This window comes from Candoia aspera, chromosome 4, assembly GCF_035149785.1.
Source record: "Candoia aspera isolate rCanAsp1 chromosome 4, rCanAsp1.hap2, whole genome shotgun sequence".
Taxonomy (NCBI): domain Eukaryota; kingdom Metazoa; phylum Chordata; class Lepidosauria; order Squamata; family Boidae; genus Candoia; species Candoia aspera.
The window spans coordinates 44857375-44871366 of record NC_086156.1 but is presented as its reverse complement, the minus strand read 5'-3'; the positions used below and the strand labels follow the sequence as shown (position 1 = coordinate 44871366).

General features: G+C 37.1%; 1 protein-coding gene across 2 annotated transcripts in view; it reads left to right on the top strand.

Moving 5' to 3' along the window:
* The window catches only part of PIK3R4 (phosphoinositide-3-kinase regulatory subunit 4), a 30520-nt gene that overhangs the window by 12263 nt on the left and 4265 nt on the right, over positions 1-13992 (top strand). For both annotated transcript variants that reach the window (XR_010067972.1, XM_063303973.1), the window contains exons 8-15: positions 552-697; positions 1321-1524; positions 2457-2658; positions 3478-3677; positions 4631-4841; positions 10470-10635; positions 12531-12695; positions 13428-13639. Coding sequence is in view for 1 of the 2 variants with exons in the window: in XM_063303973.1 (XP_063160043.1) it covers positions 552-697; positions 1321-1524; positions 2457-2658; positions 3478-3677; positions 4631-4841; positions 10470-10635; positions 12531-12695; positions 13428-13639 (1506 nt within the window). In the remaining variant the exon portion in view is untranslated. The remainder of the gene's footprint in view (positions 1-551; positions 698-1320; positions 1525-2456; positions 2659-3477; positions 3678-4630; positions 4842-10469; positions 10636-12530; positions 12696-13427; positions 13640-13992) is intronic.

Here is a 13992-nt window from a genome sequence, read left to right as displayed (position 1 = left end):
CATTTTACATTCATAGAATTTATAGACTTCCCATGTAATCCTGCTGTTTCCATCTCTTTTCTCACCAATAGGAAAAGACATAAAGCTGCATCATGTCTTTTCATGGTAACTCTAAGAACCATCCATCTGGGAGCACCCAAAAAATCCACCTTCCCTAGGTTTAGCCAGAAAATCCTTTATATTTCCCAGTTTTAGAGCAATCCAGCTGAAGTAACTGGCTACTGGTAGAACATGATGTGATGACTTTTGCAGTGAATTATGAGTTTCTGGATATGATTAAGGACAGTTTGGAATAAAGCAAGAAATACTGCAAAGTAGAAGGGATTAAATGCTTAATGGAATACTCTGTTATGTGCTAAAATTATAATTATGAAGGGATGCTAGCTGAATGATAGAAACTTTATTCTCTTGTGCTAGATTCCTTTATTTGAAGCTTGACTTGAAATTGTTATGTGTGCATGTGTGTGAGAAGTTGTATTTTTTCTCTGGAGTTGGAATAATGTTTCTAACCCTATCATATTAATTAATTAAAATTATTTTTCTTCTTCTAGCTCCATTTTTGTGCCACCCTAATCTCTGGATACGTTATGGAGCAGTAGGATTTATCACTGTTGTAGCACAGCATTTGAATATTGCTGATGTTTATTGCAAACTTATGCCTTATTTGCACCCCTTCATCACCCAGCCAATAATACAGGTAATAAACCAAACACATATTATTATCATTCATAGCAATGCACTATGTGAGTGGTCTTAAAATTTGCTTTACACCTTCCTTCTGTGAAATCTGTTTAGGCAAGAAAGGGGGGTCATAGCTAGTGTAGCTGCAGTGAATCCTGCATATCTTTTCTTCAGTGACAATAGTACCAGTTGCTGCTGCAACTCGCTGGAAATTTCTCCATTACTGTACCACTAACTGTTCTTTTTGGAAGTGGGAAGAATTAGAAGCTGATAATTAAAACTGTGGCCATGTGCAGCCAATGATTTGTTCACTATGGTTTTTTTTTTAAATGAAAACAACAGTTGTTTATCATCCACAAGACTTTTCAAAGGATAGTGATAATTCCATGGCATTTTAAAAATGCAGAGTGTGTAAAAGCTATAAATAGAAGCCACTGTTAGTCTAAAATACTTATTTGAAACCATTGCACTGGAAGTAAATTTTTAAAAGCCATCTTACACTTCCTTTTTCGAAGCCTGCCACTGAGATTGGTAATAGATCTCTCTGAAAAAGGCAAACTTCCTTTGAAAAAATAAAATTCCTACATTTTGTTTCTAATGGAACTTGATGACGTCCTTGTTTTCTCTCCTGAATTGCAGATAGATAAAGAAATTGTTCTACTGAGTGTTCTCAAGGAGCCTGTAAGCCGTTCTATATTTGATTATGCTCTAAGGTCTAAGGATATTGGAAGCCTTTTCAGAACACTACAGCTTCGTCAGAAAAAGAGAAGTGGGACCCTTTCTGACTGTCCACCCCCTGAAGATCCTGCAATTGCACAACTGCTAAAGAAGCTACTTTCTCAAGTAAATATTTGCCAGTATAATAAAAGTGAAGCCAGGGAGGATCTATGGTCACCCAGGGATATGAATCATGGTAGTACAAATAGACCAGTGCACTTGTCATTCTTTTCACAACCCTCCCTTGAAATTTATGCTGTGACAGAGCACCACCCATTTTTCCAGTACTTCAGTATTGACTTTTAAAATAACATAGCTGTATTAAATTATAGAGATTGTTCTTAGGAAAAAAAGTTAGAGATAGATTAAAAGCTTTGCTTATAGAGGGAGAACCCATCCAGACTGCCTTGAAGTGTGTTTTTACATTTAAGTATTGATTTTCATTCATTGGGATTCTTAAATTTAGGGTTTAATCTGCTGCTTTAAATTTTGTAGCTGACAATTTTCTCAAGGTTGCCATGAGAACTTCCCTTGTGTAGAAAAAGAAAATGTATTAAATAACCCGCTTGTATAAATAAGACATATAATATTTTAGTTTCTATTATTGGACAAAATTATTTTATGGAACCTACCTTACCTTTAGAGGTTATAGTCTTTCCAGCAGTTTTGTTAGATAGGTTGGATTACCAGAATAATAACAATTTACATTATGTGGTTGAACAGGGCAGTCCATGTCCCAGATTATTTTGATTACTGGAAGGCAAGTTATTTTTATATTTTGCCTTTGTATTTAGCAAAGGATTAACATATAATTCGGTTCTTCTTGATTTCTGAAAGGCATTCATTTCTGTATGAATACAGAATACCATAGATCATCCAGTTATGATTATTAAAAGTATACACTTACAATTTGCACACTCCACAAGCAAAACGTTCCCAAGTAAGTAAGATCGAAGTTGATTCTAGTTGCTAGACATTATGTATAATCTGAAATTCTCACCTGTTTTTCTCCAGTCATGATAAATGTATAATTTCAGCACTCTGTGTTTTGGGAATAGGGGATGACTGAGGAAGAAGAAGACAAGCTGCTCGCCTTACGAGACTTCATGTTAAAATCCAACAAAGCCAAGGCCAACATAGTGGATCAGAGCCACCTTCATGACAGCATTCAAAAAGGTGTAATCGACTTGGCTGCTTTGGGTATAATTGGGAGACAAGTTGATCTTGTCAAAACTAAGCAGGAGTCTGATGATAAACGTGGTTAGTATAGTTTCATGGTTCACATTTGTTACTTTTTAATAATCTATATGTGGAAGTTTTCCTTAGTCATTGGTGCACTTGGGATCCAGATTTAGTCATGCATAATTGAGCTGCCAAAAGTAGGCTTTCCTGCCATTTATCTTTCTTGCTTCCTGAAAATACTACTCAAAGGGCCAAGGAGATTCTGTGGAATGAGCTATAGCTCCTCTGCAACAGCTTGCTTTAACTTTTCAAGGCAATTCTATCTTGGAATATAATTAACTCCATATGTCCTACTTTTAGATGTGTCTCATTAAGTGAAAAGCAATCTTTAAAATGAATGATCCCCCACCCCTTGCAAAGTCCCCCCTCCCCTCACATTTGAGCACATGGCTGCTTTGAGCTCATAGCTGGTGCTTTGATATCTTGTTGGAAATGCAGTCAAGTTTCAAACCAGCAGTATGCTGCTTTGTAGCAAATAATATACCATTATAGTGAAACTAAGTCCATCCTGAATACAAATTAAATAGTCTCACTTCTGGGTGTAAAGAGTTCTGTACTGTTTGAGTGCTTTAGAAGACATGGACCACCTGTGGGAATTAAGATGAATGTTTCAGAGTTATTTAACGTTAGGTTGAAACTTTTGCCCAAATTCTTACCTAGCAACTGATTTACAAGATCCAGCACTCGCTGCTTTTCTCTTAACACCTGGTCAAAATAAATCAGGCTAGGTAAATCTGTATCTGTTTATTCTGCAAAGATCCTGACCATTCTGGATGATTTGCTATGCATCATGTTCAGTCTTATGATAATCCTTCTTTTGGGACTTACTGATTTTAGCTAGAAAACATGTAAAACAAGATTCAAATGTAAATGAAGAATGGAAGAGTATGTTTGGCTCTTTGGAACCTTCTAGCATACAGCAACCCCTTAGCAAAGGCTATGTCCAAGCCTCTGACCAGGAAGCTGTCCAGACCGGAAAACCTCTTCGATCAGAGTCCTCTGCTGGCCTTTGTGCTCCTTTATCATCTTCTCCACAGGTATTTGATGGAATATTTCAATTAACTTTTTGTTTCAACCTTAGAATTCCTTTTAATACCTATGAATGTTTTTATGCCTTAGCATCTTTGAGAAAGTATGGGGAAGGTAAATGCCAAATTCTGGCTAACCTGGAATGAGAAGTTGAACTGGAGAGCCAACAAGCACCAGAAGAATCCATAATGCTCACTTGACTAATCCTGTGTCATCTCAGGATCAGTGATCTTGATCCTGTGTTTAGTCCCTGATTGATAGAGTTTAGAGTTCTGCAGAAAAGCTCAGCCATTCATCCAATCATGATATTTTTCGAAATAATACAATGTGCAGTTGTATAAAATTTTAATATGTAGCCTAGGCCTTTCTCCAATAAAATAGTTTTCCTTGGCTGCTTTGTGGCCATCAGAGCATATTTTCTCAGTTACTGTGATGATAGACATTTTTTCCTGAAGACTCTGCTATTATTTAGTGAACATAAGCAAGTGCATTCCTAATTGTCATTGAGACACTTCAAACAGAGAAAGATTTTGATGCCAATTCTTGGTCGCTTATGCTTATTCACAATCATTTCATGTCAGTGATTGTGAATAACAAACCTGTATAGCTTGGTGCATTTTTTTTTTACTGTTATCATAGGAACTGGGCGTCCGTCCTTTGGGGGGAGACGGGCAGTGATAAAATTCGATAGATAGATAGATAGATAAATAAATAGATAAATAAATAAATTCTAGCTTGTTGGTTTCCCAGCAAGCAAGTCTGTAATTTGTTCTTGCCTTATGTCATGTTTTATAAAGAAGAGAAATAATGGGCTCATCCACTGGCAGGTGGAGCCAAGCTGAAGTGATGAAACATCATGTAAGCAGATTTCTAAAGCAAAAGCTTAGAAGTTGTCACTCTCATCTTTGAAATATCTAACATGTGACTATGACTATCCAATATGATTTATTTATGCTTTCAGGCAGCAGATGTACAAGCTGTCCAAGCCAGAAAACCAACTATACAAGTTTTAAGCAGCATAGTTTCACCCTCTACGTACCAGCTGCGCATTACTACTTGTAAAACAGAACTTCAACAGCTAATACAACAGAAGCGCGAACAATGCAACTCAGAAAGAATTGCAAAACAAATGATGGAGAATGCAGAATGGGAGACCAAGCCACCACCCCCAGGTAATACCTGTATACACTTAAACCTCAGGACAGTTATGAAAGTAACACCAACATGGGGTTTCAGTCCTGCTAAGATAGCATCAGGTTTCAGAAAAGAGAAATTCTACTTCTGATGTTCTTCTAGTGAAGTCTTTGGGAAATGTCACTTGCTTGTTCTAGCTGTAATTGATGTTACGTGAATGTAGTAGGCATTTGCTTAGAAGTTATGAGATTCTCAAATAAACTATCCTAGTCTTCTCTACCAATCCTTAATACTGCAAAGTTATTGCTTCACTGGATTTTTTGGAATTCTTCTATGAACATATGGCTATTATTGTAGCCTGGCAGCAGGCAACCTGCAATCCCCAGAATAGCGTGGTCCAAATACCAGGCCACTGAAATTCTGATGTCCTGTTCTCAGTTTCCTTTTCCTTTCTCTTTAGAGCAAGATCTGAACTCCTTTTTGAACAAAGCTATGTTACATAATATAACAGTAGTTATGCCAATGTATTTTCTGGTCCTGATACATTATGTATCAGTAGGTATATGGCAGGGTATTGACTTCCTGGTACAGTACTGTAGACATTTATTCTTATATGGATATTTTTGAATTACTTAATACATACTTTTTCTGCACAATAAGATTGGCTTAAGAACTAATTGTGTGCCATTTTGTAATAAGAGAACCTCAAAACATATTATAAGATTAAAACTATCTACAGTAAAATTTCAAAAACCATTATGAAAATGATTGTCAGCTATAAAGAACTAAAGCCCTAAGTGAAATAAAGTTGTTCATAATTGCCATTTTACAACCAGTTAAATGAATATTAACAACACTCCTTATACTAAAAAGTTATCTTAGAAACAGTCTTTAACCAGTTTTCTTCACTCAGTAATGATTTAAACATTCAAATACAGCCATATAGAAAGATTTACATCAAGCTAAGATTTCCATCTGTGGTGGAAGATAGCCAGAGACATGTTAATATTTATACTTTGTAACTGATGTATAATAACTTAATCTTATACTTTAATAATCCATATGAAACTTTGACATTCTAAGAAGAAAACCATATGCAAAGTGTGAATGGTCTTAGAGAATTAAAGATACACTGCAAAAATTGTGACACTTATTGACCAAATGCTTTTATTTATTTCATATATCTGTATTATTAGAAGTTGTTCAAAAGCAGCATGATGGCATTTATGTGCCAGAAGATTTGTTGTTTTTTATAAGAATTTCATTAAGTTTAAAGCAAAGATAAAAACTACAAAAAAGAAAAAAACTAAAAAAAGAAAAAAACTAAAAAAGTGAGAAACACAAGAAGAATTTTTTTTTAAAGATTACGTAAGAAGTGACTTCCAACTTGCAACAAGAATATTTGGCAATTTCCATAATCAATCCCTTTCTCTATATCAAACCAAGATCACATTATTTCTATAGATCAATCCATCAGCACATACAAGAATCGCTAAGTACTTGCTCCTTCCCCTTATATTAAAAAAAATGTATAAATGCCTAAACTAACTTCCCTCACCTAAACAAAACCTTTATTCAATTATTTCCTTCCTAACACTGTTCTATATATTTCTGTCTTGTTGTTTTGTTGTTGTTTATTCGTTCAGTTGCTTCCGACTCTTCGTGACTTCATGGACCAGCTCATGCCAGAGCTTCCTGTCAGTCAACACCCCCAGCTCCCCCAGGGACGAGTCCGTCACCTCTAGAATATCATCCATCCACCTTGCCCTTGGTCGGCCCCTCTTCCTTTTGCCCTCCACTCTCCCTAGCATCAACATCTTCTCCAGGGTGTCCTGTCTTCTCATTATGTGGCCAAAGTATTTCAGTTTTGCCTTTAATATCATTCCCTCAAGTGAGCAGTCTGCCTTTACTTCCTGGAGGATGGACTGGTTTGATCTTCTTGCAGTCCAAGGCACTCTCAGAATTTTCCTCCAACACCACAGTTCCAAAGCATCTATCTTCCTTCTCTCAGCCTTCCTTATGGTCCAGCTCTCGCAGCCATATGTTACTAGTAGGAAAACCATTGCTTTAACAATGCAGACCTTTGTTGTCAGTGCGATGTCTCTGCTCTTAACTATTTTATTGAGATTTGTCATTGCTCTTCTCCCAAGGATTAAGCGTCTTCTGATTTCCTGACTGCAGTCAGCATCTGCAGTAATCTTTGCACCTAGAAATACAAAGTCTTTCACTGCTTCTACATTTTCTCCCTCTATTTGCCAGTTCTCAATCAAGCTGGTTGCCATAATCTTGGTTTTTTTGAGGTTTAGCTGCAAGCCAGCTTTTGCACTTTCTTCTTTCACCTTCATCATAAGGCTCCTCAGTTCCTCTTCGCTTTCAGCCATCAAAGTGGTATCATCTGCATATCTGAGATTGTTAATGTTTCTTCCAGTGATTTTAACTCCAGCCTTGGATTCCTCAAGCCCAGCATGTCGCCTGATGTGTTCTGCGTACAAGTTGAATAGGTAGGGTGAGAGTATACAGCCCTGCCGTACTCCTTTCCCAATCTTAAACCAGTCTGTTGTTCTGTGGTCTGTTCTTACCGTTGCTACTTGGTCATTATACAGATTCTTCAGGAGGCATACAAGAAGATTGTATGCCAGAAGATTATGACTCTTATTTCATGCTAGTTTTCAAATGTATAAGCTGCTTTCCTTGGTGCAGTAACTGCTCTGCACATAGAATCATTTTTTTATGAAATAAAATTTGCACAGTTTGCACTCCATATGTGCTACATTGTCCACATGAAATTTCTGCATCTGTGAATTGGTCATTAATACTAATGGAGAAAGGAGAAAGCAAGGAGTCCACAAATGTTCTTTCTGTTGTTGTGAGTGAGAATATCCTTGAAAGTATGAGAGCCTTTAGGAGAAAATTACAGAATATGAGAAGATTGTGGACTTACGGTGGTGAGGGAAAGTTTGTGAATCCTGTAGAACTATCCATATCCCGCAGTACTGTGATGTGCAGTGTGATCTGAACTTCATCTAAGCCCTATTAATAAAGGGATTCTAGTTAAGCAAACATCATCCCAAACAGTGGACTGTGTCACGTCCTTATTGAATACATTCACTGTCTTTGTTGGAAAAATTATATGAAGCCTTACGTTATTCAACTCCTCTTAAGGGGGTCAGTTAAATCAGATGTTCCAATTAATGAGATTACGATCAAGCATGACTTTTAGGAGCCCTGCCCTATTAAATCAGGCACACATGTTGATTGCTACCATCAGAGTCTGCGCTTCATGACACAGGCTTGTGGAAGTGAATCATGCTCCTATTAAATAATAATTTTAGGCAATGCAGAAAATCAATTTCCAACGCTCCTGCAACTAGGAACAAAACTGTTGCCAAAAACTTTGGCCTTCATCAATTCACAGAGGGGCAGAAACTGTACAAGTAAAGGAAATGCAGTATCATTATTACTCTTTTCAGTAGTGATCATCCAACAGAAATTATCCCAAAGACAGGATACGCAGTCTCCAGGAGGCTGCAAAAAAAGTCAGGGCAATGGCAAGGTGTCTACAGGCCTTTGATGTCAGTATTTATGAGTCCACCATAATCAAAATACAGAACAAGAGTATTGTGCATGGGAGTGCACTTTCTGACATTAATGAAAAATGTTATTTGGAAAAAATGAAACACTGCATTCCAAAAAAAAAAAAGGAGAAGAAGAAGAAGAACTTCATCCCAGCCATGAAGTAGGATGGTAGGAATATAATAGGCTGGGGCAGCTCTGTAGCCTCAAGTACCAGATGGCTCACATTCTTTGAGGGCTCATAGGCTCTTGGTTGCACCAGGAAATTTTACAGGAGAATATCAGGGTATCTATCCATGAGTGAAGTTTTAAAAAGTTGTGGGTAATGCAGCACAAGAACCATCTTAAAAATACAAGTAAATCTACAATAAAATGCCTGAAGAGAAGAAATTACTGTTTTGGAGTGGCTGAATCCAGATTCCGACTTTTGAATTGAAGCTTGTGACATGATTTACTATAAAGCAAGCAGGTCCTGCAAGGTAGCCCCAAAATGTCAATGACTTGAAGCAGTTCTATAAAAAGGAATGAGCCAAAGTACCTCCAAGCCAATGTGAGAGACTGATCAATAGTTACAGAAAATGATTGGTTAAAATCATTGTTGCTGAAGGAAGTGTTACTTCATATACTTATTCCAACATGAACATTGTTGAACAATGAACATTGGCTCCGTGTGCTCAGTAAAGCTATAATTCGGTACCCTGTTTTGTGTGTTGTTGGTTTATCTATGAATAGGACTTTGGTGAAATTTAGATCATTGTATGGCACAGTACAGGTAGTCCTCATTTAGCGACCACAATTGGGACTGGAAACTGGTAGTTAAAGCAGTTGCTAAGTGAAAAATCGCCTGACCACGATTGCGCTTACGATTTTACTTCGGCTTTCCTTTGCTTTATAGCATCAGAAGGATAAACACCCAAATAGCCGGGTGAGCCCAAACAACAGGGAAGGTTTACAGAACTCAGCTCACAAGGAAGCAGGGTGAAAGGGCAAATCTTATAGCCCTTTGGAATGCTCACCCCGGTGCTAGGATAATTAGCAAGAAGAGAATTGATTGACATTCATTGGACAGGAAGGGATTACAAGAGATCTATCAGGCACACAATGGGGAATACATATAGAGAAGAATGCGTTAGCGCCAGCTGTTTGCCTAGCTGGGCTGGCTGTTAGCCACTTAGGCAGCAAACAAAAGCCTTTAGGGTGAAATTGATTAGGATTGTCAATTTCAGACAGCAGCTGTGAGCCTGTTGGAGGGTTCTAATCCACTAATTAAGGTCAGGGAGCTGAGCTTGTTAACTTTCGCTTAGCACTTTTTAGGGACGCACTGCACTGTGGAGAAAAGCAGCTCAGGGAGAGGTAGCTTGCTTAGGCAATCTCTCTGCTCTGTGGTCTAACGGACTGTAATGGCAAACACGTGACAGAGACGCTGTGTAAGTTGTAAATGAGGGCATTAGTTGCAAAGTTACTTTTTCATCACCGTGATAACAGAAGGGTCACTGTCCAAGGCAGTCACTAAATGAGGACTACCTGTATTGTAGGGTTATGAATATTTTGAAGAGCTCACAACTTTCTCTCACCACTGTAAAGATCCACAGGGCTACAACATAAATATGGAATTCTGGATAAGTGGTTCACCAGTTGGAGGAAGTTGTGTGGCATTCTGTTAGAGCTTCAGAGAATTTTAGTCTAATTCTAAATCAGATACTCCACATGCAACCCACAGAAGCGTTCTCTTTTGATGCAAAGTACCTCTATCCTTGTCCAGTTATTTTCATGTACTTAAAACTTGCAGATCTTCATGTTAGGTTGATGTATTGCCATGTTTAAGATTTCACTGTATATAGTATTGCAGTATTTGATTGTAGGAAATATATACATTGGTGATTGACTCTCTTCCTAATAAGTAAGTTTCAGTATCGGAGACAGTGCTAGGCGATACACATGTATGTATTATGCCTACTAATATTTGTGTTTTACGTCACCCTCCTAGTTTTGGGTTTTGTGGTGCCCGCATGACAATAGGGGAAGGCAAGGAAGAAAGAATCCTTTCGTACTGTTGTTGGATAAGTGAAAAATACATTTTATTCTGGCTTTAGGTTGGCATCCCAAAGGGCTTCTGGTTGCTCATTTGCATGAGCACAAGTCTGCAGTGAATCGTATTAGAGTCTCTGATGAACATTCAATTTTTGCTACATGCTCAAATGATGGAACAGTGAAAATATGGGACAGTCATAAAATGGAAGGCAAGACAACAACTACTAGGTAATTTATAATATTTAGAGATGCAAGTTTTACCCTGGGAGTAGCTTACCATATAGCCTGTGAAATTAAGAAGCATACTTTATTGAAAGAAAATATTATCAGTGATCAGAAAGAAGCATGCTTACAATATTTGGGAAATCTTTGTCTTTTTGTATCATGTGTAGGACTAAACACATTTTAAATAATTCTTCCATATTATAATACTGTACACAGTTCTGCTCCATTGGGTCAATCTGAGGTATAGTGGTTTTCCTCATCATTGGAAATTGCATATTTATTTATGTATTTATTTTATCTAATTTATCCCCACCCATCTCCTCCCGTCGGAGGCCTCTGGGTGGTTTACAACAATCGATTAAAACCATCACAATAATACAAAATACAGTAAAAAATACTATAATTATATTATAGTATTTTATAATATAATTATAGAGATAGGAATTCAAACACTGGCTTATTTATGACGAGTTTATGCCATTTCATTGCACTTCTAAGTGGCTAACAAACAAATTTAATAATGCAATGTAAAAATACAATAATTATAAATAAGTACAAAAGAATAGTCAATCTAATATTCATAATAAACACTAATATTATTAGTGCCCCCAGTCATTCCAGGTTCAGCCAATTAATAGCTCCCTCAGTGTCCAGATGCTCTTTGGAACAGTCAAGTTCTTAAAAGCTTCCTAAATATTAGTGGAGAAAGTACAGATCTTATTTGAGTGGAGTTCCTGCAACAAAAAATGCTCACCTCTGAGTCCCCTCCAGCCACAGACATCATACCCATTATATCATTTAAGGAAAGGCTTACTCCTGTATACCTTGAATGCTTATACAGGACTGTGGAGACCTTTATGCATACAGCTTTACACACATTAGCTCCCATGAGATCCCAAACTGAAGGTGCAGGTTTGGCCTTGTGTTGAAACCAATTCATGTATGATTTCATAGAGACCTCATTGCAAACATCCAAGCTGTGCTTATCCTTAAACAATACCACATGCACAATGTTATAGGGAGCAGGACTTCTTACAATTGGTTGCATGTTGAGCTTTCCCAGTTTTGTAATGCCTGAATAGAGCTAGTGTTATTTTCTTGAACTCAAGCTCTCAGTCTCACTCACTATTTAATTGCCTAAGACAAAACTCTTGTTTTAGTCACACATAAGCATAAATTCATTGAAATCTAGCTGACTTTAACTATCATTCAATTTTGTTTTAAAAAGTATTTAAAGTAATTGAAGGGCTCAGTTATAAAGAACCTGTCCAAAAATCTCTTCCTCCTGCAGGGAATAATGTTTTTTTTCTAAGTTGCCACAACCAGCTCAGTGCTTCTGAGAAGACATGCTGCAAAGTTATGTAAAACAGACTTTTTTTTCCCAGAGCTGTGCCCAGCAGGTGTATGTAACTTCAATTTCAGAGCTTTGAAGTCAGCTTTTCTTTCAAAGCAGCACTAACCATTAGGGAAGGAAGTAGAGCTCAGTTGTAGGTAATCATGATGTACCTGTTGCTCTGATTTAATACAAAAAATTCTGTATTTTCCATCCCTTCTTATTTCACATACCTATCCCTTCAATAGATTAAAATCTAAAATCTATGAATCCACATTTCCCAAGCAAGGTTATCCCTTATCTGTACTATGCTTGTACAAATTGGACATATGGTCCAATTTGTTGTTTCTTTTACTTGGAAATCCTGGGAATAATAGGCTTGTGATGGAAGTAATGATCTCTTAACAGAAAGCCTCATTATCCTCACAGAATGGTATATTCCCAGAGTTTTATGAAAGATATCATAATAAATGAAATGTATATAGCTCACCATGTTCTTACTTTCTCTGTGGAGCATGAGGAACTTAACTGTAATTTTAGATTTTTTTTCTGTTACTTACAACAGATCAATTTTAACATATTCCCGGATTGGGGGACGTGTGATGACACTTACTTTTTGCCAGGGTTCTCACTATTTGGCTATAGCTTCAGATAATGGGTCCATCCAACTTTTTGGGATTGAAGCTTCAAAACTCCCCAAATCACCTAAGATTCACCCAATTCAAAACAGGTATGTACAGTTTTTATGTATAATGTTTACTTGTTTCCTATTGGTTATCTGCTGTGCTTACTCCCTGCAAATGTAAAATTAGCAGATAGGATACAAGCTGGGCTATCATGTTTCTCCCTTATGTTGTAGAACAGCCTTCCCAACTGGTACCCTCTAGATGTGTGGAATTCATTACTCACAATTCCTCAGCAAAAGCTTTTCTGGCTGGGAATTTTAGGAGTTAACGTTCATCTGGAGGGTGCCCAGATTGGGGAAAGCTATAACAGGATTTTTTGGAGTTACTTCATTAAAAAAAAAAAGATTTTTTAAAAAAAATCTGCCTCCATTATGAATTGAGCCAATCTGTTCTAGTACATCAGGATTCTAGCTGCTTTATTCTCTTGAACATAGAGAGCCATGAGCTGTAGCCATTGTAGTCTGGGCATATTAATCTTATTGTGTGCCTGTTAAGAAAAATAGTGGCTTTGTGCCTTAAGAGAACATATGTTTATGTCCAGCCACTTTATCAAGGTTGCTGTCTTTCTCCCCCAAGACTTATGAGAAGAATGAGCTAAACTAATAGCTACTAAAGATGAGAAATGCATTTCTTTTGGGTCCAGAATTAGCAGAGCCTTGCAAACTGTGTACTACTCCAAAACTAGTATAAAGGAAGGCTATAGAAAACATTGTTCAAGGGAGCCATCCATGACAAATTTCAGTGAAATGATGTCCAGTTATTTTTATTTTAACCAGGTTTTTAGATCAAAAAGACGATGGCTGTGTAGTGGACATGCATCATTTCAATTCAGGAGCCCAGTCTGTGCTGGCATATGCTACTGTGAATGGTTCCTTAGTGGGATGGGATCTGAGGTCCAGTAATAATGCCTGGACATTAAAACATGATTTACGCTTGGGACTTATAACCTCATTTGCTATTGATATACATCAATGCTGGCTCTGCATTGGTAAGTGTTGTTTCCTTTTAATGAAATAACTATATTATTTAGCATTGTGTAAATAAAATTGCCCTTTACCACATGTGCTGAGTGCAGATGATAATCCATATATAATGGCTAATTTAGTCTGGTTCCTGGATAATTGAGTGGATCTGCATTCAACTCCCACTATTTATTGTACATGGTTGTTACAAGGACAAGTTCAATATAGTCTTAATTTTCTGTGAAAATGATATAAACAGCTATAATAAATAATAAAAAGGAAATGTGTCTTTGAACATCACATGGACATCAGTACTAGAGCTGTGGAAGACATTACTTAAAATGCATACATTACTGATCATGGTTACATTTTTCTTTAC